The following is a 22,948-nucleotide window of genomic DNA, read 5'->3' as shown; positions in this document are numbered from 1 at the left end:
GTGGTAGAAATGGAGGAGAGGAGATCAATTCAAGATACATTTACAGGGCTTCCCCAGTGGCTCAGTGGTAAAGAATCTGCCTGCCAGTGCAGTAGACAGGTTTGAACCCTGGTCCGAGAGGATCCCAGATGCTACGGAGCAGCTGAAGTTTGTGCACCCCAGGAAGAGAATCCACCGCAATGAGAAGCTCATGCGCCACAACCAAAGAGTAGCCCCTGCTCGCTGCAATTAGAGAAAAGCCAGCACACAGTAACAAAGACCCAGCACAACCATAAACAGATGGAAAAAAAAGATACATTTAGAAGCAAAAGTCAGGAGTTTATGAATGTATGTGTTTAAGCACACGGAGGGGGCATTCACCAGAGGAAGTCTGGGCTTTTTGGCTTCTCTTCCTCAGAGGTCCTGTAGGTAGGGTTCAGCCTTTCCCCACAGGGAGAATCCTTTTCTTGCTCCCACTCTTTGGGTCCAATGTCCCCTGGCCCAGATGCCTCTCACTACATCTAACTCCCCCAGCTTGTTTCAGGATTATTTCATAAAGTGGGAGGTGGGTGGGTCTTCAAGCCTACTGATGCTGGCTCTTCCCAGGCTCTCTGAGTAGCTCCTGGTAGGGCTGCTCAGTTTCAGGCTGGCAGCTAGACACTGTCCCTGTCTGTTTGGGGACAGAGTGCTTCTGGGCAGTTGAGTAAGAGCAGTGCCCTCAGCAACAAACAGGCTTGTCTCTATAGGTGGGCCAGCCAGCAGGTCTGCAGGAAGGCTGAAGGTAGTAGGTTTACGGGGATCTTGCGTGAGGAATTCAGGCCCACTCCTTGTAAAACTTTCCAGGAAGCATTTTTCTACTGGGGAAGGACCCAGATACTAGGGCACTTCTTAACCCCCTGCTGCTGCTGCTAAGTCACTTCAGTCGTGTCCGACTCTGTGCGACCCCAGAGACGACAGCCCACCAGGCTCCCCCGTCCCTGGGATTCTCCAGGCAAGAACACTGGAGTGGGTTGCCATTTCCTTCTCCAATGCATGAAAGTGAAAAGTGAAAGTGAAGTCACTCAGTCATGTCCAACTCTTTGAGACCCCATGGACTGTAGCCTACCAGGCTCCTCCATCCATGGGACTTTCCAGGCAAGAGTACTGGAGTGGGGTGCCATTGCCTTCTCCTCTTAACCCCCTAGGTGCCAGAAAAGGGAGGTAAGCATGGGGAGGCAGCTGAGGTCATCCCTCTTTGAACCTCCACGTGGTATTTGCTCAGAGCGATTGTTGCCAGAGGCCCAGGCCCTGGACTATAAAGCGGAATGTCTGCTCTCTGTGCCCAGAACTGAGCAGGTGAGCAGCCAGGGCAGAGGGATGTGGGTCGGCTTCCTAAGGGAGGAGATTGAGCAGAGCTGGGGGTGGGGACTAAGAACTAAGGACCTCCTCTTGGAGCACTGTGGCAGAATTTCTTCTTCCCTCCACCCCCAATCTCAGTTTTCCCAGCAGTGAAATGGGGGCAGGAATAAGTGAGCAGGGGAATGGGGGCAGAAGTGGCTGACGGAGCTGCTCCTGGGGTCTGGGGGCAGTGGATGGGAGGGAAATTTTATTAAGCAGTTTGAGCTCCACACTCCATATGATCTGATGAGATAAAAAAGGAGCATCCCACCCTATCCCAGGAAGATATCCCTTCCCTTGCAGCCACGTTCAACTAGGTCAGTCCTTTTGAGCCCTGACAGCTTGTGCTCCCTACACCCCAGGGAAGGGTTAACAGATTTGGGGGCAGGCCCCCATGGGGAAAGTCCCCTGGGAGGTGTCCCTTCTTTGCTTATTCAATTGCATCAGGCCTCCATTCGCTTTTCTTCTCAGAGAACATCATGGCAAGCGTGGCTGCATTTCTGACCTGGGCTCTGGCCCTCCTCTCACGTGAGTCTCCGACACTGACTTCTCCGTGGAGGTGTGGGTGGACTGTTCTCCCTGGAGGTGTGGGTGGACTGAGGGGTTCCTGAGGGAGGAAACCCAGCCCCTGTTCACCTCCTCTTCACAGTGCTTTCACCCACGGAGGCACGGAGAGGCTTCTGGGACTACTTCAGCCAGAGCAGCGGGGACAAAGGCAAGGTGGAGCAGCAGCAGAAGCTGGCAAGGGAGCCCACGTGAGTGGCCAGGGCAAGGGCTGCAGGAGAAGGGAGAAGACACCAGAGGGTGGGATGGCTGCTGCTGCCCGCTTCCTCCACCTCCCAGTACTCCCTGGGAAAAGACCATGCTTGCTGAGTCGCTTCAGTCATCTCTCTTTGCGACCCTATGGACCATAGCCCAGCAGGCTCTTCTGTCCATGGGATTCTCCAGGAGAGGGTTACCGTGCCCTCTTCCAGGGGATCTTCCCCATCCAGGGATCGAACCTGCGTCTTTTACATCTACAGTGGCAGGCGGGTTCTTTACCGCTAGCGCCACCTGGGAAGAAACAGAGCTGTGCTAGTTCTGCCGGCTATCCTGGCGGTCCTGGGCTGTTTGGCACCCTCTGCCGGCAGCCGCCTCTGATTTCTCTATATCTGCTGCCTTCATGCCCGCTGGAACGTGGGGCCAAGGAGCAGAGGAGGGGACTCCCGGTTGCAGCTTCCAGAACGAAAAGAATATGTGGGAGTCCAGGTGCCTCTGTGCACAAGGAATTGAGCAGTATTGATTTGGATGTGTGCTGTTCAGATCATTGTTGATCTTTGCCACATTTGTAATGCCTGCCTTAGGAGTCGCCGTTGGCTTGGGACCACCGCCCTGCATTCCCCAGAGGATCAGTGAGCGATGTCTTTGGAGCAGAGGTGAGCGGGCTAGCAGACTGATGGCTCGATTGTCTGTCCTCTCCCCCAGGAGCCTGAAAGAAAGACTTGAGCCAGACCTCAGCGATATGGACAAGTTCCTGGAAAAGCTGGGCCCTCTGAACGGGCAGGGGAGGGAGCTTCCCAGGCTCCCACGCGACCCGGTGGGCATGTGGCAGCAGCTGCAGGAGGAGCTGGAGGAGGTGCGGGCGCGTCTGGAGCCCTACATGGCGGAGGTGCACGAGCGCGTGGGCTGGAACCTGGAGGGGCTGCGGCGGCAGCTGCAGCCCTACACGGTGGAGCTGATGGAGCAGGTGGCCCTGCGCGTGCACGAGCTGCAGGAGCAGTTGCGCGTGGTCGGAGAGGGCACCAAGGCCCAGTTGCTGGGGGGCGTGGACGAGGCGCGGGGCCTGCTGCAGGAGCTGCAGAACCGCGTGGCGCACCACACCGGCCGCGTCAAGGCGCTCTTCCACCCCTACGCCGAGCGCCTGGTGTCCGGCATTGGGCACCACGTGCAGGAGCTGCACCGCAGCGTGGCGCCGCACGCCATCGCCAGCCCCGCGCGCCTCAGCCGCTGCGTGCAGATGCTCTCCAGCAAGCTCACGCTCAAGGCCAAGGCCCTGCACGAGCGCATCCAGCAGAACCTAGACCAGCTGCGCGAGGAGCTCAGCGCCTTTGCTGGCGCCCGCGGTGACGATGCGGAGGAAGCGGCTCAACCGGATCCCCAGGTGCTGTCCCAGGAGGTGCGCCAACGACTCCAGGCTTTCCGCCAGGACACCTTCCGGCAGATTGCCGCCTTCACTCACGCCATTGACCGAGAGACTGAGCAAATCCAGCAGCAGCTGGCGCCGCCTCCGCCAGGCCACAGTGCCTTTGCCCCGGAGTTCCTCCAAGCCGACAGAGGCAAGGCCCGGGGCGAGCTGCAGGCCCGCTTCGACGACCTGTGGGAAGACATCAACTACAGCCTTCGCGACCATAGTCCGGGCTATCGGGGAGAGCCCTGAGTGTCTACTTGTCCACGCGCTCTGGGGAGCCTGCGATCTGAGCCTCTAACAAGATGCTATGTGCGTGTCAGGGGCCATTCGGGCAGAGGGTGGAGGGTCCTGCACAGGATAGCTGAGGCCAACCAAAGGGCTGTCATCCTAGGCCTCAGGGCCTCCTGCAATTCCCCCATCCGGATGCATTACATTCACCAGGCTTTGCAAATCCGGCTTCCCGTGCTCATTTGGGAATCCTCCTGAGTTGCTCCATTCTGCGGTCTCGAGAGAGGGCAGAAAAGAGATACTCTATGTAGGAGCTCATGAACTGTAAGCCTGTTGCCATGGTGCTGAAGGCCTGTGTCCCTTTATCCCAGGGTCTGGTTCTGATCACTTCTGGCCACCTGGTGGCCACGACTACAGCTGGTCCACAGAGAGAACTCTTTTCTCCCCAGCGTTGTCATGACAGCTTCTGCTGGAGGAAGAGAAGGGAGGAAGAGAAGATGATAAGGGGAACCTGTGATGGTGTGTGTGTGTGTGTGTGTATATCTCTGCTGGCTGATGCTGGTGGGGCCAAATGGTGTGGGTTGTGATGGGAGGGAGGTGAGCCTAGCCTGGTTTTCCTGATATAACACTACATCTAAACAGTCCACTGAGCCCTCCAAATTATGGGGACTTCTTAAACTCTCTGGGGAGCCTACTGTGTGCCCTCCCCATCTCTGGCCCCTCCCCCCTGACTTCCAGGTGGAAGTCTAGACTTCTGACACAAGTGAAATAGATGCTTATTATGATGGAAGCTTATTTGCCTGGTGTGACTCTCATTTGGACTGTGTCTGAAAGCAGTGGCCTCACCATTATCACCAAAGCACCCCATCGCCCCCTCCAGTCCCTCGCTGCACTTTCTCATTGACCCCTCCCAGTCCAGTTCTGTTGGAGGGCTGCCGCTCTGCCTGGGCTGACAGCTGTTTGTGCCTGGGCTAGAGACCCTTTGGGCTTCCCAGGTGACGCTAGTGGTAAAGAACCTGCCTGTCAGTGCAGAAGACTAGAGAGACGTGGGTTCGATTCCTGGGTCAGGAAGGTCCCTTGGAGAAGGAAACAGCAACCCGCTCCAGTATTCTTGCCTGGGAAATCCCATGGACAGAGGAACCGAGCGAGTTACAGTCCTTGGTCACAGAGAGTCAGACGCAACTGAGCACACTAGAGACCCTTCCTTTGCACCTGCATGGTTCACCCATTATCGCAGGACAGTGTGCATAAAATACAGGCTCCTGAGGTGGCCTGTCTTTGTTGTCCCTGCTGTTCCTGATTTTGAATGGCCTCTTTTTTGACAATGTCTCTTTTTGTGACTGACAATCTTCTCAACTGACAACCCTCAAAATCTTACATCCCCTCACCTCCACCATTCCCTATGTACAGATTCATCACTTGGGAGCAACCCAGCTCCTTATAGCTCCCTGGGAAATCGAGAGAGGGTGAAGTGGAAGGAAGAGGAGAGGGTGAGCACACCCAGTCCTGTACCCTTGGGACGTCCTGGGCAGCATTCTTCCAGCTCAGCCTGCCTGGCACAGGGTTCTCACCACCACACTCCCTCACAGCATGAACCCCACCTCAGTCTGGCCTCATAAGCCTGCAGATTGGACCTCTCCCATGACACCCTCGATTTAGCAACTTAACTGGGGGAAACGTGTCCAGGGAAAGTTTACCCCCCAAAGAAACCAGGCTGTTGGGAAACCAGGAGGGGTAGTCAGCTGAGGTCAGCTGAGGTCCAATGTGGTGGGGATGACCGGGCAGGAGTATTTGAGGCTGGAATTTGGGCAGGGGTTTACCTGGATAGAAATAGGTAGTGAGAAGAACAGATAGGGAGAGAGTGATCAAGGGACTAAGGAAGGGTGATCTAGAGCTGATGCAGCATGTGGCCCAAAGGTGGATCCAAGCAAATCCAGGTCTGAGGGCACCTCCTCGGGGATACCTATGGATGGCCAGGCCCCTGTGGTAAAGGCTCTTGTAGTTAGACTTGTGGACAAATAGTTAGAACCTTGTGCTACGGAGCTATTGCAAAGGATCAATAAAACTGCCCTGGGTCTGAGAGGACGCCCTGGGGGCAGTGACGCCGGAATTGAGGTGGAGGCAAAGCCTGGACCCAGCAGGCTTCGCAAGTCAGGACCGAATAATCCGGCAACTGGAAACCAGGCCAGATACGTCACCGAGAGGAGTCCGAGGCCTCTTTAAGAAGGGGCGGGGGCGGGAGGGTGTGGGCATAGCTGGCGGAAGTGCCGGAGGAAGGGGTGGGGCCAAGAGAGGGAGGCAAAAGCCGGAAGTCGAGGCTTGATCTTCGCGTGGTGATGTCGGCCGGTGGGGCTGTGGAGCCTGGGCTCCCGGCGGCGGCTGCCGCTCCCTCGGCCGCCCCGGCTCGGGATCCCGGGCCGGGGCACTTGTTCCGGCCTATCAGTGCTGAGGACGAGGAGCAGCAGCCCACTGAGATCGAGTCGCTGTGTATGAACTGCTACAGCAATGTGAGACGGGGGTGCGGCCGCGGGCGGCTGGAGGGTTGGGCAGAGGCGGGGAGGAGCGGGGGTCGGCGATCCTGCCAGGCTGGCCCAGCTGGGGACCTGGAGGCGAGGCAGAGCTTGGGGCTCAGTAGATGGGGGGTTGGGAGTTTCATTGGTACTCTCCTTAACTGTTTTCTGCTTTCTCAGGGCATGACGCGCCTCCTGCTCACCAAGATCCCCTTCTTCAGAGAAATAATCGTGAGCTCCTTTTCCTGCGAGCACTGTGGCTGGAACAACACGGAGATCCAGTCGGCGGGCAGGATCCAGGACCAGGGAGTGCGCTACACTCTGACTGTCAGGGCTCAGGAGGTGAGAGGGGCCCTGGTGTCCTAGGGAAAGCTTGGGGACTGGAGTCGGAGCTTCGGTCCAGGTGGTCAGACCTCAAATAAATCCACTTAAGGGTCCAAGCCTCAGTTTCCTTCTTTGTAAAATGGCGTTGGTGCCATCATCTGCTCAGGTGCGGTAAGACTTGTGAACATGCTTTGTAAGGTATCAAATGAAGCAGTAGTATCAGAAGGTATCAAATGAGCAGTAGTTTATGAATAGTACTCTAACCAGTTGGGTAGCTGGTTCACATCAAGGTGCTATTCCGCAGGAGCAGTCTGGACTGCCCCTAGTAGGGAGAAGAAAGAAAACAGCTGGGCTGGGGGCTCCTGTATTGTTAACTTCTGTAGACTGAGGGTTTTTCGTTCTGCCCAGGACATGGACAGAGAAGTAGTGAAGACTGACTCTGCCACCACAAGGATCCCAGAGCTGGATTTTGAAATTCCTGCCTTCAGCCAGAAAGGAGGTATATTTAAGAACAGAGTGTTTGTGCTGTTCATGCCTGGCCTGAATCTTACTATCTTGCAAAAGTCTCGGTGCCAGGTGTAGTGGCTTATGTATGGATTTGGCCACATCCTTGATCTTCATTGGTTTAACCTAAGAGAGCTTAGATAAAGTAGCTTAAGGTAGTATATAGTGATAGTAACACTGTGACGTACTTATTACAAAATTGTCTGTAATAATCACTCTTAACTAGAGGTGAATGGAACTTTGTTCCCTGCCTCCTTGATTTTATAGATGAAGTCAAGGGCCAGACGGTTCAGCAAACTTCCCAGGGTCATACCGGCACTTGATGGCAAAGCGAAGCCTGACCTGTCTTTTGTTCTTACTCACCAGCTCTGACTACTGTTGAAGGATTGATCAGCCGTGCTATCTCTGGCCTGGAGCAGGATCAGCCCACTCGAAGGGTGAGCTGGGGTTTTCTCGTTGCAGCAGCTCAGGGAATAATTTTTTTCTGTACACTTGTTCACCTTCCCATGTGGCTGAACTGTTTCTGACTGAATGTTGGAGAACTTTGAGGGGAAGTGAATGGTGATGCTATAGCTGCCTGGATGTTACATGTGTTGTACCCCTGTCCTTTCCACTTCCCCTCCTCCACTGTACATCGAGGCCTCTTCTCAGACACTGTACCCTTACCTCTGAAGAGCCTTCCCTCACACCCTTGGGTTTATCTGTGCTTCCTGAGTGCTCCATTGTGTCTTATATTTATTATGACATCTTATATATATATATATATATATATATGAAATAATATAATTAAAAATTCAGTCATCTGTCTTCTTAAGTGGACAGATAAGTCTCTAGTTTTCTTAAACAGAGCCCCATGAAAGGGTTCTTGCTTATTTACTGTTGTCGGTTACCTGGCACAAATGCCTGGACTGAATAGCTGAATGAATGAGAAAAGGAGACTTGTCTGGCACCACCCACAAACTTCAAACTTATTTGCTACTTTTACATATTTATTTTTTTAAATTAATTAATTTTTGGCCGCACTGGGTTTTCACTGCTGCGCGTGGGCTCTCTCTAGTTGTGGCAAGTGGGAGCTGCTCTTCGTTGTGGTGCAAGCTTCTCATTGCAATGATTTCTCTTGTTGCGGAGCACAGGCTCTAGGTATGTGGGCTTAGTTGCTCCACAGCATGTGGAATCTTCCCAGGCCAGAGACTGAACCCCTGTCCTGTGCATTGGCAGGTGGATTCCTATCCTCTGGACCCCCAGGGACGTCCTTATTTACTATTTCTTGTTGTGAAGCCCAAGTGTGTTCTCAGTTACACTAAGATGAGTTGTGACTTCTTGTTGGACGTGATGGGGGCATAACTTCTATCACCAGGGCTGATCTTCTACTCTCTGTACCTGTCAGGCGAACGAAGAAGCCGTGGCTGAAAGAATTGATGAATTCATTGCCAAACTGAAAGAGCTAAAGCAAGTGGCCTCTCCTTTCACATTAGTGAGTATTGAGGGACTCCAGGTACCCTAAACTTAGGGGAGGAGAGACCATTAAGACTGTCTGAGATCTTCCCGTGGTGCCTCAGTGTTAGATGGAGGATTGTATGTGATTTCTTGTTGTAACTGCTCGCTCTTTACCCATGTTAGATCATTGATGATCCCTCAGGGAACAGCTTTGTGGAAAACCCACATGCTCCCCGGAAAGATGATGCCCTGGTGATCACACACTATAATCGGACTCTGCAGCAAGAGGAGATGCTGGGGCTCCAGGTGAGTGCATTGAAGAAGCAAAGAATGCTCTGGAATTACCTTGCACTCTGGATTACTTGGCGTCAGCTCTGTACTTCCCTTGACTAGGGCTTTGCTCTCTGACTTCCTTGTTAAAACCCACAAGGTGGCAGGGGACATAAGCAAGCCAGAGCATTTTCTCTCCCCTCCGGGGGAGGCTGAGGTCCGTGTGCCAACATTTGATTTGCGTCTCTTCTGCTTTAGGCAGAGGCACCAGAAGAGAAGCCGGAAGAGGAGGATATCAGAAACGAAGTGAGTCACATTGGCTCTTGTGGAGGAAGCAGTGGTGGGCTGAGACTGATACCGTTCAGTATCTCTTCCTGACCAGCAACATGGGTGGCTGCCAGCGTTCCAGTAGAATGCCTGTAGCCTGAGCAGGGTTCCCCTGCCTGGGAGGGCTCACCCTGCATCCCCGTGTTGTGTTCCAGGTGCTCCAGTTCAACACAAATTGCCCAGAATGCAATGCTCCAGCCCAGACTAACATGAAGCTAGTTCGTATCTTTCATCGGGCCGTTGGGTTGCTCTTCATCTGACTCAGGCGTGAACATTATACTCAGTCTGGAAAATATTTCCTTCAAAGAAAGCATATGCTTTATTCTGAGTGATGAGGAGGATGTTGCCTTTGATGAGACTGTGCACTTTGGCTTTTGGGTTCAAAGAGAGAATTAGGCCATGGTCTCTAGGCTCTTGCGTGTGGTCTGAGCCATGTTGTCACACATTGATGAGTGGGGATTGCTGTGGGTGGTGACCTTGGCCTCTTCTGGGGGCTTGTCTGATGTAGGCTTGTGATCTGTTTCCTGCAGTCCTGGGACCAGCATCTGTTTGTGTAGGAGGTTTGGGTTTGTTCTTTCCCAGAGGGTGGTCTTGCTCTCCTGGAAGCAGATTTCCTTAATTCCCTCTTCCAGAAATCCCTCACTTTAAGGAGGTTATCATCATGGCTACCAACTGCGAGAACTGCGGCCATCGGACCAACGAGGTGGGTTGGGCTTCGTCATTTGGGAAGAAGCCTAACTTGAGGGTAACCACTATTGAACTTTCTTCCTTTCTAAAGCTACTTAGGGTGAGGAGCTCTTGAAGCAACTAGAAATTAGCTTAGAGGAGAAAAGTTAGAAATAGCATAACTTGTTGAAGACATTCAAAGTTAGTTATATGGAAGAGAGAGACCTATTTTTTGACTCATCTCTCAGAGGGGTGAAAGTACAGGGAGGCAGATTTTGGCTTAATAATAAAAAGCTTTCTGGGTCTGTCTGAAAATAGAGCGGTCTGCCTTGGAGGGTTGTAAATTCCCTTTTCCTGAGTGTATTCAAGCATACATTTTAAATTCTTAAACCAGAAAAACTATAAAGGGGATCTACCCATTAGATGCAGCTAAAGTCCCTTTCAACCTCGAGTCATTTTTTTCAAGGTGAATTCAGTTTCTTGGCAATCTGGGGTATGTTTTGGCAGGCTGCTGGTGCTAGGCACTCTGCTTCTGGCCAGCTCCCCCTGATTTCATCATGGATGACTGCTGCCCTTGTGGTATAGAAGGCACCGTCCTTGGAAACCAGTAGTGGGCCTGAGTGGAGGTCCAAGCCTTTGTCCCCTCCCCCTCCCCAGACTCCCTGCACTAGGTGAGGATGCGTCTCCTCTGCTGCTGCTGCTGCTGCTGCTGACACTGTTACCATCTGTGCAGGTGAAATCTGGAGGAGCTGTGGAGCCCTTGGGCACCAGGATCACCTTCCACATCACCGATCCCTCAGATATGACCAGAGATCTGCTCAAGGTGACAGCCTGCATGGGGAAGTGACTCTCTTTCACACATGGCTCTGTGTCAAGGGGAAATTTGTCTTCGCCCAATCATGTCCTGGGGTTGTGAGGTACCTCCTTATTCCCTTGCGTCTGAGGATCCCTGAGTAGAGTTAATCGATGGTCGGAAGTGCAGATTCAGAAGGTGACTCAGGAGTGCTTTCTGATGACTTGGCAGCCTTTTGCCTCTAGTGACTGTAAGGGCCCTTGTTTCTGGACTTTTAATGACAGGATGCCTGCCAGCTTGGAGCCATGACTCAGAATGTCCCCTTTTAAAGTTGGCTTCAGGAGTGAGTCTGGCTTTAATCGAAGATTCAGAGAAAACTGGGACAGCTGACTTTGTCCTCAAACTGTTACTGGTAATATTAATTTGGCAGGAGGACTCTGGTTAGCTTTCTCCAGGGGCTCCTGATTTAAAGCCTAATTTGATCTCTCACCTTGCAGTCTGAGACATGCAGTGTGGAAATCCCAGAGCTGGAATTTGAACTGGGAATGGCTGTCCTCGGGGGCAAGTTCACCACACTGGAGGGGATGCTGAAAGACATCCGGGAACTGGTGAGTGCCCTGAGGACAGCGCATGCAGCTTCACAGTGTGGCTGAGGGGGAACGGGCTCGAAGGCTTCAAAGGTCCTGGGTTTTGGAGCTGATAACCGAGGTTTCTTTATTTTTAAGCTGATTTGAGTTAAACATTATTTTGGATTATGACATTAAGTTTATGGAAAGTTCAGAGTGGAAGATCTCAGGCCTGACTCTGGGCTGATCTAGATATTTTTTGGTTTTGAGTAAGTCATTTATTTCACTGTAAGATGGGGGGACGAGGGCCCTTTTAGTGCCTGAAACTCCTGAACATACATGTATATGTATGTGTTGACGTAACCCATGTATTTGCTCTCTTAGTGAATCATTTCACTTAATTCTCAGTTGTTAGGTATTTTGTCTTTGTAATTGAGCTTTACTTTGTGCTTCTTCAGACAAGGACTAGAGTTCATATTTAAGAACCTTTCTATAGCTTTTGTTTCATGTTGCCCATTATCACTTTGGCAGATTAATCCACACAGTCTTAGGAGTGGCTGCCTAGGTCAGAAGGTGGTGTAGAATAAACAGACACCAGACCTCCCCAGCGGGCATCCCTGGTCTCTACCCCTCCCCGCCAGCCCCCCCCCTCCATCAGGTTTATGGTTAAACCTAACAAACGGTGAGCCAGTATTCTAGCAATTTGGATGCCATTTCTTACAGGTAACCAAGAACCCTTTCACACTGGGTGACAGCTCCAGTCCTGGCCAGACGGAGAAACTGCAGGAGTTTAGTCAGAAGTTGGACCAGGTGAGAGGACTGGTTGGCCAGTGTTTACGGTCCTGGGGTTCCAGTGAACAAGCAGGAGGCTACACACCCCTTCTTGCCACATATCAACATCTAACATGTTGCGAATTCTCCTGTTTCCGATATCCCGCGCCATCTCCTTTCTTGGTTTTCTCCCTTTTTTTGTTAGAGCATCTTTTCCAGTAGCATCATGAGAAAGTGCATGGGAAGTAGAATTCCTGGGATTTTGCATGTCTGAAACTTTCTTTATTCTACTCTTGTACTAGCTGAATGGCTGGGGATAGAATTCTGGGTGGAAATAATTTTTTATCAGAATTTCTAAAGTCTTCCAATTTCCTGCTAATGTCTTTCAGTTTCTCAGTTTGGCTGTTGAGAGGTTGGAAGGCATTCTGCTTCCTGATCTTTTGTTTGTGACCTATCTTATGATACTTTTCTGTCTCCTGTGATGTGAAATTTCAGAATGTGCTTTGGTGTGGGTCAGTTTTCAACCATTGTTGTTAAGCACTGGGTGGGTTCTTTAAATCTGGAAAGTCATGTGGCTCAGTTCTAGGGAGCTTATAAAAATGCTCTATTGCTTCTTCTCTGTTCTCTCTTTCTGAGATCTCTATCTCAGTGTTTTGGATGTTAGACTGACTTGTCTGGTTGTCTGTAATTTTTTTTTTTTTGGTCCTATTTTTGTTTTTTTATGTTTGCTTTACTGTCGGAGAATAATTTTCCAGCCCTTTAATTGAGTTTTTCATTTCCACTGACATTTTGATTTTCCAAGTGGCTTTTTTTGGTCTTTCAATACTTTCTGCCGGCTTTTTTTTTTTTTAAATAGCATCCTGTTGTATTAAGGAGGTAGTATTTTTTTCTCTTTGAGAATATTAATATTTTTTTCTTATGTTTAATTTTCCTTGCATAGGTTCCATTTCCTCCCAAGTTTTTTTTTTTTTTTTTCCCATTTGATTTCTATCTTTCAGTGTTAGGGGCTTTGCTCAGATGTCTGGTAATCATTGGTTGTCTGTTTAAAAGTAGAGGACTAAACCACCTGAGTGGGGTGAGTCTTGTTGACATTGGGTCATTGGAGGGGATTCAGCTTAGCCATTTTGTTGAGGTGACTCCAATGCTTGAGTTGTTAAGTGTTTCCTCTTGGGCTGGTCAGATTCCCAGCAGTGTGTGTTCCATTTCCTGGCCTGAGGGTGAAGGCTTGGCTGGCAGTGTTCTGAGAGCCCAGTGTGGGAACAGGACTGGGGGTGTGTATGTTTCCAGTAAGGCTACCTTCACTTAACTTCCTGTTCTTGATGCCTTCCTCTCTACCCTCCACTGGGTCAGTGTCCCCCAGGCCATAGTGCTCTGTGCTCACCTCTCCACAGCATCCTCTATCTGCTCTTGGGATGGAGGAAGGACAATTGTTGATCTGTTTGGGGTAAGAGAGGAGATAGGGATGCTTTTTAAACAACTGTCAAAGACTCTTATTTTAGATCCTCTCTACTCCACCTCTAGAAGTACCTTCATTTCACTAGTTCTTAAAACTCTGCGGGATTCTGTAGTGTAATTAGGTTGCTTGTAAATTAGGCTGGCAGACACAGCTCTTTCCTGCAAGGAGCTATGTAAGATTTACACGATCATGCTGAATTCTGTCTCCTTTAGATCCTTGAGGGTATTTTGAAGGCTCACTTTATTATGGATGATCCGGCAGGAAACAGCTACTTGCAGGTACAGTAGACCTTCCCTGGTATTTCATAGAGATGTCTTTTTGATCTTCCTTAAATACATATCACTTCTCCAGAAACTGAGACACTCAATTCTAAATGAGTGCCTTTTATCAGGGAAACTTTTAGCAGAAATTGGAACATAAGGGAGCAAGGGGGGAGGTAGAAGGGACTGTGTGTCAAGAGGGAAAAAAGGAGACTCCCAGGTTCCTTCTTCCTCTAGTCTAGCTGGAGTCCCAGCTCTCAGTACAACATGGAGTTTTCATTTTGTAAATCTGGCTGTAGAGTGAGAAGTGGTGCCTCATCCAGAGGCCAAGGTGGGAAACTTAAAGCTGACAAGGGAGATACTCTGGTGATTGATAGTAACTTTAAGTAGTTTGAGTAGTTATTATGGATCAGGCAAAACTTTTCTAAGATTGCTCCACAATTAAGAGTATGCTACCTTCTTCGTAAGAAGGTGCAGATAGAAAGTTGTTCTCCTTGCAGTCCCACTCCCAGCCCATGTGAGCTCTGTTGCTAGGCCCATGAGTTGAGCCTAGTTGTTGGGTGTTGAAGGCCCTTTGAAACAATGAAGGAAATTTCCTGGTGGTCCAGTGGTTAGCACTCTGTGCTTCCATTGCAGGGGGGCATGGATTCAGTCCCTAGTTGGGGAACTAAGATCCTGCATGCCGCTTGGCAAAAAAAAGAATAAAAACTCATTAAGGTCTTGATAAAGTGGAAATTTGGAAGTTGCCAGGGGGAGGGGGGATGGGAGGATGGCAGAGGCACTGATGGTCTGTCCTTGGCCTTGCAGAATGTGTATGCACCTGAAGATGACCCTGAGATGAAGGTGGAGCATTATAAGCGCACATTTGACCAAAACGAAGAGCTGGGGCTCAACGACATGAAGACAGAGGGCTATGAGACAGGGCTGCCTGCCCAGCGGTAGCAGTGGTGGTTCCCGGCCAGCCTCCAGTGCTACTCAGACGACGGGGTTATTTATTGCTTTCGGAAAAGGCTGGACTTGCCCCCTACAAGGCCTTGCCCGCGCAGGGAGGACACCCGGTCTAAGTCGGAGATCTGGGCACACTTTCTGAACAGTTTGTGATGGAAATACAAACCTCTTGGGTTACTTGACCTTACTTTTAAGGATTTGAATTGGCGTGGAAAGAAACCCAGAAATGAACCATCAGGCATGTCATTGTCACTTGTTTCAAGTCTTTACCCTCCCTCCACACAGTGCTCTCTTATATAGGGCTGGAACTCTGAAGAGTTGGGAGAAAGTGGAAGACATCTACATCTGGAGTTTGGGAGTTGGGTTGGGTATATAAAATACTGACTTTCAACACAGTCTCCTGAGGGGAGGGAGTCTAGGACAGGTGAAGAAGTTCTCATTAAAATGGTGGCACTGGCCTCTGAATTCACTCTGTCCTTGTTTGATGTGCTGGTAGAATTCAACCTCCTGAGGAAATTTTCTCTAGTGGAGCAACTGTAACTTGGGGAGTGGAGCTAGCATTTCATTCACTCCTTCAGTAGATGTTCGAGTGCTTGCTTTGTGCCAGGTACATCATAGAACTGAAGAAAATAAAGCTCTGCTTTCATGGAGCTTCAAGTGTAGTGGGGAGAGTTGACAGAACGGGTCGGGGTCAGGGCATTTGCCTCATTAGATGGAACTTCAGAGAAAGGGCCAACCAGGGATTGAATCCATGCCCCTCTTTGGCCATGCCACTGGTTGTAAATTCATTTGATCCTTGAGCCCTGTGAGGTAAGCTTAAGACCTGAGCTTGGTCTTGTTAGGCTAAGGTTTGGTAGTGAGTAGAATGGTTAGAGGTGAACTGAAGACAGAAATGGGCAGGAGGTGATTGGGTTGAGAGGACTCTAGTGGTAACATGCCTGGAGCAGAACTGTGAGACCTGCCCAGTGCCTACTGACACCAGGGAGGACGCGGGGCTGTGGAGTTCAGCTGGAGATACACTAAAGTGGACTAGATGCAGAGGCGGTGTTGTGAATGGACCTTTGGGGCCTTCCAGCTAATGAGGCCCTATCAATCCAGTGCCCCCTTCTCACAGGCCCTAAGAGACTCAGCCTTGTTTTCCTGGGCCTGTGCTGTGACCACTCAGTATTCCAGTGGTTTAAAGTTCAGGCCTCAGGGCAGTAATCTCAAACGTGTTCTATCATGTATATTTTTTGAACCTGTGTCCCAAGATATGTGTTTTTATTAAGTATAATAATGCCTCATTGACTAATATATATCTCTTAAAACAGTGACCAAAAAATTGAGCATATGGTGAGATAGATAAACTACACAAACTAACTTATTTTTCAAAAAATTTGGATTACCTCTTGCACCCCACTTTTTTAGTCTCTGATCCCAAGGGTCATATGTTCTAGCTATGTGAAGTTGGGCAACTTAATCTCTCCAAACTTCAGTGTTCTCATCTGTAAGGTAAAGGTAATAAAACCATGTGAGAAATGTGAGGGTTAAATGAGATAATTCAAGTACACCTCTTAAAACCTCAAGAAGAAAAATCTTTCCAAACTTGTGTGTTAGAATTCATTCTCTCTGCTGCTGCTGCTGCTGCTAAGTCGCTTCAGTTGTGTCCGACTCTGTCTCTAGCTTCTCTCTTACCATGATGAAAACATCAATAGATCTAGGTTCTTTTCATTGGGAAGAGTTTGCACAAAATCTGGGGACAACCGGTATCAAATGCGGGTAAGTTACATAGGTTAGAAACTACCATATTTTTCATCATAATTATACTGGGTTTGGAATCCTGAATTCGTCTCTTGAAAGCCCCTTAAAACAGATTCCTCTCCTCCTAAACATATTAATAAAAATTACTTAAAAACAATGTGCCAGTTGTTGTTTGAAGCATTTTGCATAGTAATATTATCTTAGTCCACCTAATCATTGAGTTCCGTGTCATTATTATCCCCATTTTGTTAAGCAACTTGCCCCAGGCCTCTCACAGTTAGCAAGTTATTGAGCCAGAACTCAAACGTAGATGGGCTGCAACTCCAGAGCCCACGTTCGTTAACTACTCTGGTGCTTCTGAAGCTGCTGGGGTCATAAGTCTTGTTGGAGTCATGGATGTATCCTCGCGACCACAACAGCCCTTGCTGCACAGTTGTTTGAGCAGATGGAAGGACGAAGAGAAGAAACACAATTGCCGGGTCAGAGGGGATGTAGAGTGGGCCCCGGAAGCGTGCGTGTTTCTGTTCTTCAGTCCTCCAAGATTCTGAGACTCACACATGTCTGCCCAGCACTTCCAAACACACCGTCACTTCCGGTCCTGGCCCCGCCCCCCCGCAGTTCGCTGCTGTTCCGTTTCGCGTTCAACAATTTTGTCCCCAGCCCTGACCCGTTTCCCTCCGCTGCCATGGCGGCAGCTCCACCGCTCTCCAAGGCCGAGTACCTGAAGCGATACTTGTCTGGGGCAGATGGCGGCGTCGACGGGGGCCCTGAGTCCGGCCGCAAGCGTCGCAAAAAGCGGCCGAAGCCTAGCGGGGCCGGCGGCAAGGGGTGAGTTGGCCCTGGCAGGGTGGGGTCCGCGCGGCCCGCCGCCCCTCACCTTCCCGCGCCGCCCTCGGCCCGGCTCTTGCTGGGCTCCTCGCCGGCGGCCCCGCGCCCCTGACCCTGACCCTGCCTGCGCTCAGAGCCCTCTCAGGCCGCTGCTCGCGCCCCTGGGCAGTATCTCCAGTGTGTTCAGGCCGGGTTGTAACTTGTATTAGTCTTTTCCCGCCTTTGTGGCATCCCGTTCTCCCGCAGAGAGTGAATATTGTATCCTGAGAATAAACGTGAAACGAATTCAAAGGCTTTGTGGTGGTATATTAGCGGCCCAGAACCTGCCCGTGCGGGTTCTCCTAAGCCAAGGACTCGGGTCGCGACCTATGCTCACTTCCTGTTACTCTTGCTACTACCAGTAACAACTAACGTTTATACCGTTCTTGTCAGTGCCTGATAACATTGTAAGTACTTTAGACATGATTTTATTTAAGAGTCATAACAGTGTTAAGAAGTAGATATTTTTGCTATCTCCACTTTTCAAACGAGAAAACTTACGTGGCCTAGTGTACTGGGTTGAGTACTGTCCCTCTCCTCCAAACCAGAACCTTAGCATGTGACACTATTTAGAAGTAGAGTCTTTGCAGATATAATTAGTTAAGCTGTCCAGTATAAACTGGTGTCCTTTTAAGAAAAGAGAAATTTGGATACAGAAACAGGCTTAGAGGGAAAACTTCCCAGGTGAAGATGGGAGGCTGAGGCTGGACTGGATTTATGCAGCTGACAGAGGCTACCAGAAGTTGGAAGAGTCAAGGAAAGATCTTACCCTGGAGCCTTTCTTGGTGGACATTGCCTTGCACACACCTTGATTTCAGACTTGAAGTCTCCAGTACTGTGAGGGAATACATTTCTGTTGTTTTAAGCCACTCGGTTTGTGGTCCTTTGTTAGGCAGCTCTAAGAAACTAATATACCCTGTAAAGTCAAATAGTTCCAAAGAACTAACCGGTTTAGTTAGTTAACTCTTTGGTTGTTGTGTTATTCTTGCTGTCTTCTGACCCCTCTGACTTGTGTGGATTTCCTGGAGGCAGTGCCTTGTAGTGACATTGTCTTGAGCTTTGAAGTAACATTGATCAGTCTTTCAGTCCTAGCTGTGCCACTTCATGAGTTGTGTGGCCTTGGACAAGGTATTTCATCTCTCTCAGCCTCAGTTTTTTCATCTTTAAAGTCAGAGTAATATTGAATTATATCACTTACATTAAATGGTTGTTGTGATTAGTCATCTGGCTTTTCAAATGATAACTGTTAATAATAACGGTTTACATCATGGCAGTCATTATTCTTTGGACTCATCCATAGTTGATCCATGTAACAAATATTTATTGGGTACTTCGTCTATCACAGTGAGGATATCACTGTGAATGAGATATCATTGTCCCTACTCTGATGGAGCTTATAGTTTAATGGGGATACAGTCTTTAAACAACTAATTATTCAACTAGTTGATTTATTTCCAAGAATGTGTAACAGATTCTTAGTTGGGAGAGGTAAGGGGAGTAGTTTTGTAAGGTCTGCTCAAGGAATTTATATATATGCTCGGCTTTTAAGAATGACAAAGAGTTTCCCACTAAAGAATAAGAAGAGTAGGTTAGGCAGAGGGAAGGAACTAAATATGTGAAACTGATATGGAAAGGAATTTGGCTCATTCTAGGCATCAGAAGATGACTAGTGAGTAGTGAATTGAGGAGACAGTGGTGCGAGATGAAATTGGCCATATTGGCAAAGAATGGACCATAGGATCTTATAGGATTTTGAACTTTAGCCTAAAACCAGAGATGAATGTTTGTAGGCTGTTATCCAAGAATGATTCTTCTTTTTTTGGTCTTTTGTTTTTCATCTTTAGAATGCGAATTGTGGATGATGACGTGAGCTGGACATCTATCTCAACCACTAAAGCAGAAAAGGAGGAAGAGGAAGATGATGGAGATTTGCCTGTGGTGTGTATCTTTTTGCGGCTCTGAGGACTTTGAAATGCAAGCCTCTTAATCTCGACTCCCAATGCAGCGTAGATAGTAAGGAGGAAACTTAAGGTCAGAGAAGAGGTGACATTTTCCAGGAGCTATTTTAAAATAGTTTTCTTTGATGATGCCTATATACAGTCTTTGTATATGGAGGGCTCCATCTGCCTAGAAGTGGGAACCGATCACAGAGAGACAGGATTCCTCAGTGTCAGTGATAAAGAGTCGTGAATAGAATTAGCCATGGTTCAATTTGTTGCAACTTACCTTAAAAACACTGTTCAGTTTCAATGAAAGGAAATGTTATTTACTTCTTTTATTTACTGATTCAACTAAGCTTTAAAATTGTATACGTTTGCCTAGGTATAGCAGATATGTAGATTAATAGAGTATAGTATTTATACTTTAGAGGTCATACCCTTAGAATGGGAGACTGAATTCAAATAATTTCAGCAATATGGTGAATGTCGGAGATATAGTTCACATACGTTATTGTTGTTTAGTCGCTAAGTTGTGTCTGACTCTTTTGTGACCTCATGGATTGTAGCCTGCCAGGCTTCTCTGTCCCTGGATTTCCCAGGCAAGAATACTGGAGTGGGTTTCCATTTCCTTCTCCAGGGATCCTCCTGGAGATTGAACTGTGTCTCCTGCATCACTTGCATTGCAGGTGGATTCTTTACCAGCTGTGCCAATGGGGAAGCCCCTCACATGCATGCCAAATGCTCTTGGAACCCAATGGGCATATTTTTTAGCCCATGAAAATGGGAGATTGCTTGAAGGATGGAGATATCTGAATTGAGTTTTGAAGGATAAGTAAGAGCTAGGTGGTCAAAAGCATAGGTAAATAAGTTAGCATTGGTATGGCCATGGGACTTTTGCTCAGAATTGCTGAGAAACAAAGTGGAAAGGAGATAGTTACGTCTCTGAGCCATAATTTGCTCTTAGTAATATGGAGCCTTTCTTTGCAGGGCTTTTGTGAAGATGGAGTGAGATAATATAAGTAAAGCACAAAGCAGTGCTTTGCTCATAGTTGCAGGTCTGTCATGTGGAAAGAGGATCATTTGCATCAGAGGTCAGAACTTGGGTCGACAGAAAGAAGTTACAGGAAGGTAGATGCGGGTCCAATACAACTAAGAACTTTCTAACCCCCAAATGCAGTGGACTGCCTTGTAACATGAGTTCCCTGTCAGTGAATTGGTTCTGTCAGGAGGGACTACATGAGTGATCATTTATCAAGGATACTGTAGGGAAGATTCGAGATTTATTTGGGAATTTGGGTGATAGGAAATATGGTCTTATCCCTTAAAGATTCTATGAGTCTTTGTCATTAAAATGTACATTTTAATGACTTCTTTTGGTGGGATCCTAGAAAAACTATCATTGTGATCTACAGTAAAGCTTTCATAAGGAGTCCTAATTCTTTAATGAATGGTAAGTGTGACAGGAACCCTGCCTGTGTTTTTACCCTGAATGGAGTGGTAAACAGGTAAAAGGAGTTTAGCTTTTAGCTTTGAGTGGCAGCTGTTATACCAGGTGGGTTAATAAAAAGGTTTGTAATAAAAGAAATGAACATCTGGAGGGAAATTAATGAGTCAGAGAAAGATCTATAATTAAACCATTCAGTGACATTCACATGTTTATGGAGCACATGTAACTGAGGACCACTATCTGTTTCTTCAGGGCTGTTTTGGGTCTTTGTGAGCCATGTATTGTTAGGAGTGGAATAGTCATAGCTTCAGGTTCTTCAGATAGCACTGCTACTTGGCTGGATCCTGTGGATTTCCTTAAAATGTTGTTCTCACTTCCACAGGTGGCTGAGTTTGTGGATGAGCGGCCAGAAGAGGTAAAGCAGATGGAAGCCTTTCGTTCCAGTGCTAAATGGAAGCTTCTGGGGAGTGAGTTCCAGTAACAGATAAATCTGAATTTCTCATTAATAGGGGAAGACTTTTATCTTTTTTTTCTTTTTTCTAAAATTGAAGTATCATTGATTTACAGTATTGTGTTCTAGGTATGTGGCAAAGTCAGTTATGTGTATATATGTATTTTTAGACAATTTTTCATTTAAGTTATTCTGGGATATTGAATATAGTTCCCTGGCCTGTACAGTAATTCCTCATGGCTTATCTATTTTATGTATAGTGGTTTGTATATGTTAATCCCATACTCCTAAGTTATTCCTTCCCCCTTCCCCTTTGGTAATCATAAGTGTGTTTTCTGTGTCTGTGTTTCTGTTCTGTATATGTGTTATTTCTGTTCCGTATATGTGTTATAATTTGTGTTATTTTTTAGTTTCTACATGTAAGTTCTGTCATATAACATTTATCTTTCTGTCTGACTTCGCTTAGTATAATATTCTCTAGGTCCATCCATGTTGCTACAAATGGCAATATCTCACTCTTTTTCACGGCTGAATAATATTCGTGTGTGTGTGTGTGTGTGTATCCCACAACTTCTTAAACCAAAAATTGTGTCTTGCTGGGCACTTGAGTTGTTTCCATGTCTTGGCTATAGAAATAGTGCTGCCGTAAACATTGGGATGCATATATGTTTTTAAATTAGTGTTTTTATTTTTCCTGGATATATAGCCAGGAGTGGAATTGCTGCATCCCATGGTAGTTCTGTTCTGGTTTTTCAAGGAACCTCCATACTGTTTTCCATAGTGACTACACCAGTTTACACTTGGGTTCCCTTTTTCCCATATCCTCTCCAACATTTATTAGTATGCTTTTTTGTTTTAAATAATATGTTGTATTCCTTTTTTTGGTCATGCTGCATGACTTGCAGAATCTTAGTTCCCTGACCAGGGACCAGCCCCATGCCCTCCTGCAGTGGAAGTGCAGAGTCCTAACCATTGGACCACCAGCAAATTCCCTTGTTAGACTTTTTGATGATAACCATTCTGACAGTTGTGAGGTGATACCTCATTGTGGTTTTGATTTATATTTCTTTAATAATTAGCAATGTTGAGCATCTTTTCATGTGCCTGTTAGCCATATGTATGTCTTCTTTGGAATTATGTCTATTTAAATCTTCTGCCCATTTTTTGATTGGGTTGGGTTTTATTTTTTGTTGGTTGCTTCATTTGCAGATATTTCCTCCCATTCCATAAGCTTGTCTTTTATTTTGTTGATAGTTTCCTTTGCTGTGCAAAAGCTTTTAGTGTAATTAGGTCCCATTTGTTTATTTGTGCTTTTATTTCTTTTGCCTAAGGAAACTGAGCCAAGAAAATACTGTTATGATTTATGTCAAAGAATGTTCCACCTATATTTAACCTTACTAGTTTTGTAGTTTTAGGGCTTATATTTAGGTTTTTGAACCATTTGAGTTTATTTTTATATATGGTGTGAGGGAATGTTTTAATTTTATTGTTCTGCGTGCATGTCCAGTTTTCTCAGCACCACCTATTGAAGAGGCTGTCTTTTCTCCATTATATATTCTTGCCTCTTTTGTCATAGATTAATGGACCATAGGTATATGGGTTTATCTCTGGCTCTCTATTCTGTCCCATTGATCTATATTCCTCTTTTTGTGCCAGGACCATGCTGTTTTGATTATTATAGCTTTGTAGTATAGTCTGAAGTCTGGGAGGGTTATACCTCCAGCTTTTTATAAATATTATGGGATTTATCAACCATGTGGATTAGATTTACTGTCAGGTACTTCGCAGGTGATGCAAGTGGTAAAGAACCCTCGTGCCATGCAGGAAACAGAAGAGATGTAGGTTCGATCCCTGGGTCAGGAAGAAAGATCCCCTGGAGGAGGGCATGGCAATCCACTCCAGTATTCTTGCCTGGAGAAT

General features: G+C 47.7%; 3 protein-coding genes across 4 annotated transcripts in view; all 3 read left to right on the top strand.

Annotated features, from left to right (window-relative positions):
• Nucleotides 1–1,289: 1,289 nt before the first annotated feature.
• Nucleotides 1,290–4,541, top strand: APOA5 (apolipoprotein A5). The gene is made up of 3 exons (XM_061440393.1): nt 1,290–1,884; nt 2,006–2,111; nt 2,821–4,541. Exons 1-3 carry the CDS (start codon nt 1,836–1,838, stop codon nt 3,770–3,772), a joined length of 1,107 nt encoding a protein of 368 aa, XP_061296377.1. The 5' UTR covers nt 1,290–1,835; the 3' UTR covers nt 3,773–4,541.
• A 1,497-nt stretch (nt 4,542–6,038) lies between these two features.
• On the top strand, nt 6,039–15,052 carry ZPR1 (ZPR1 zinc finger). Its single transcript, XM_061440392.1, has 14 exons — nt 6,039–6,258; nt 6,442–6,603; nt 6,994–7,084; nt 7,456–7,526; nt 8,477–8,563; nt 8,710–8,832; nt 9,055–9,102; nt 9,279–9,345; nt 9,756–9,826; nt 10,523–10,612; nt 11,080–11,190; nt 11,872–11,958; nt 13,588–13,653; nt 14,443–15,052. Exons 1-14 carry the CDS (start codon nt 6,088–6,090, stop codon nt 14,575–14,577), a joined length of 1,380 nt encoding a protein of 459 aa, XP_061296376.1. The 5' UTR covers nt 6,039–6,087; the 3' UTR covers nt 14,578–15,052.
• Nucleotides 15,053–16,965: 1,913 nt separating this feature from the next.
• BUD13 (BUD13 homolog) overlaps nt 16,966–22,948 on the top strand; it is a 375,775-nt gene continuing 369,792 nt past the window's right edge. For both annotated transcript variants that reach the window (XM_061440391.1, XM_061440389.1), the window contains exons 1-3: nt 16,966–17,151; nt 19,035–19,128; nt 20,960–21,044. In XM_061440391.1, the coding sequence (XP_061296375.1) occupies nt 17,009–17,151; nt 19,035–19,128; nt 20,960–21,044 (322 nt within the window). In that variant the 5' untranslated portion in view covers nt 16,966–17,008. The remainder of the gene's footprint in view (nt 17,152–19,034; nt 19,129–20,959; nt 21,045–22,948) is intronic.

This window comes from Bos javanicus, chromosome 15 (assembly GCF_032452875.1).
Source record: "Bos javanicus breed banteng chromosome 15, ARS-OSU_banteng_1.0, whole genome shotgun sequence".
In the NCBI taxonomy this organism is placed as follows: Eukaryota; Metazoa; Chordata; class Mammalia; order Artiodactyla; family Bovidae; genus Bos; species Bos javanicus.
The sequence above is the reverse complement of the archived record's forward strand: the minus strand, read 5'-3'. Positions and strand labels throughout refer to the sequence as shown.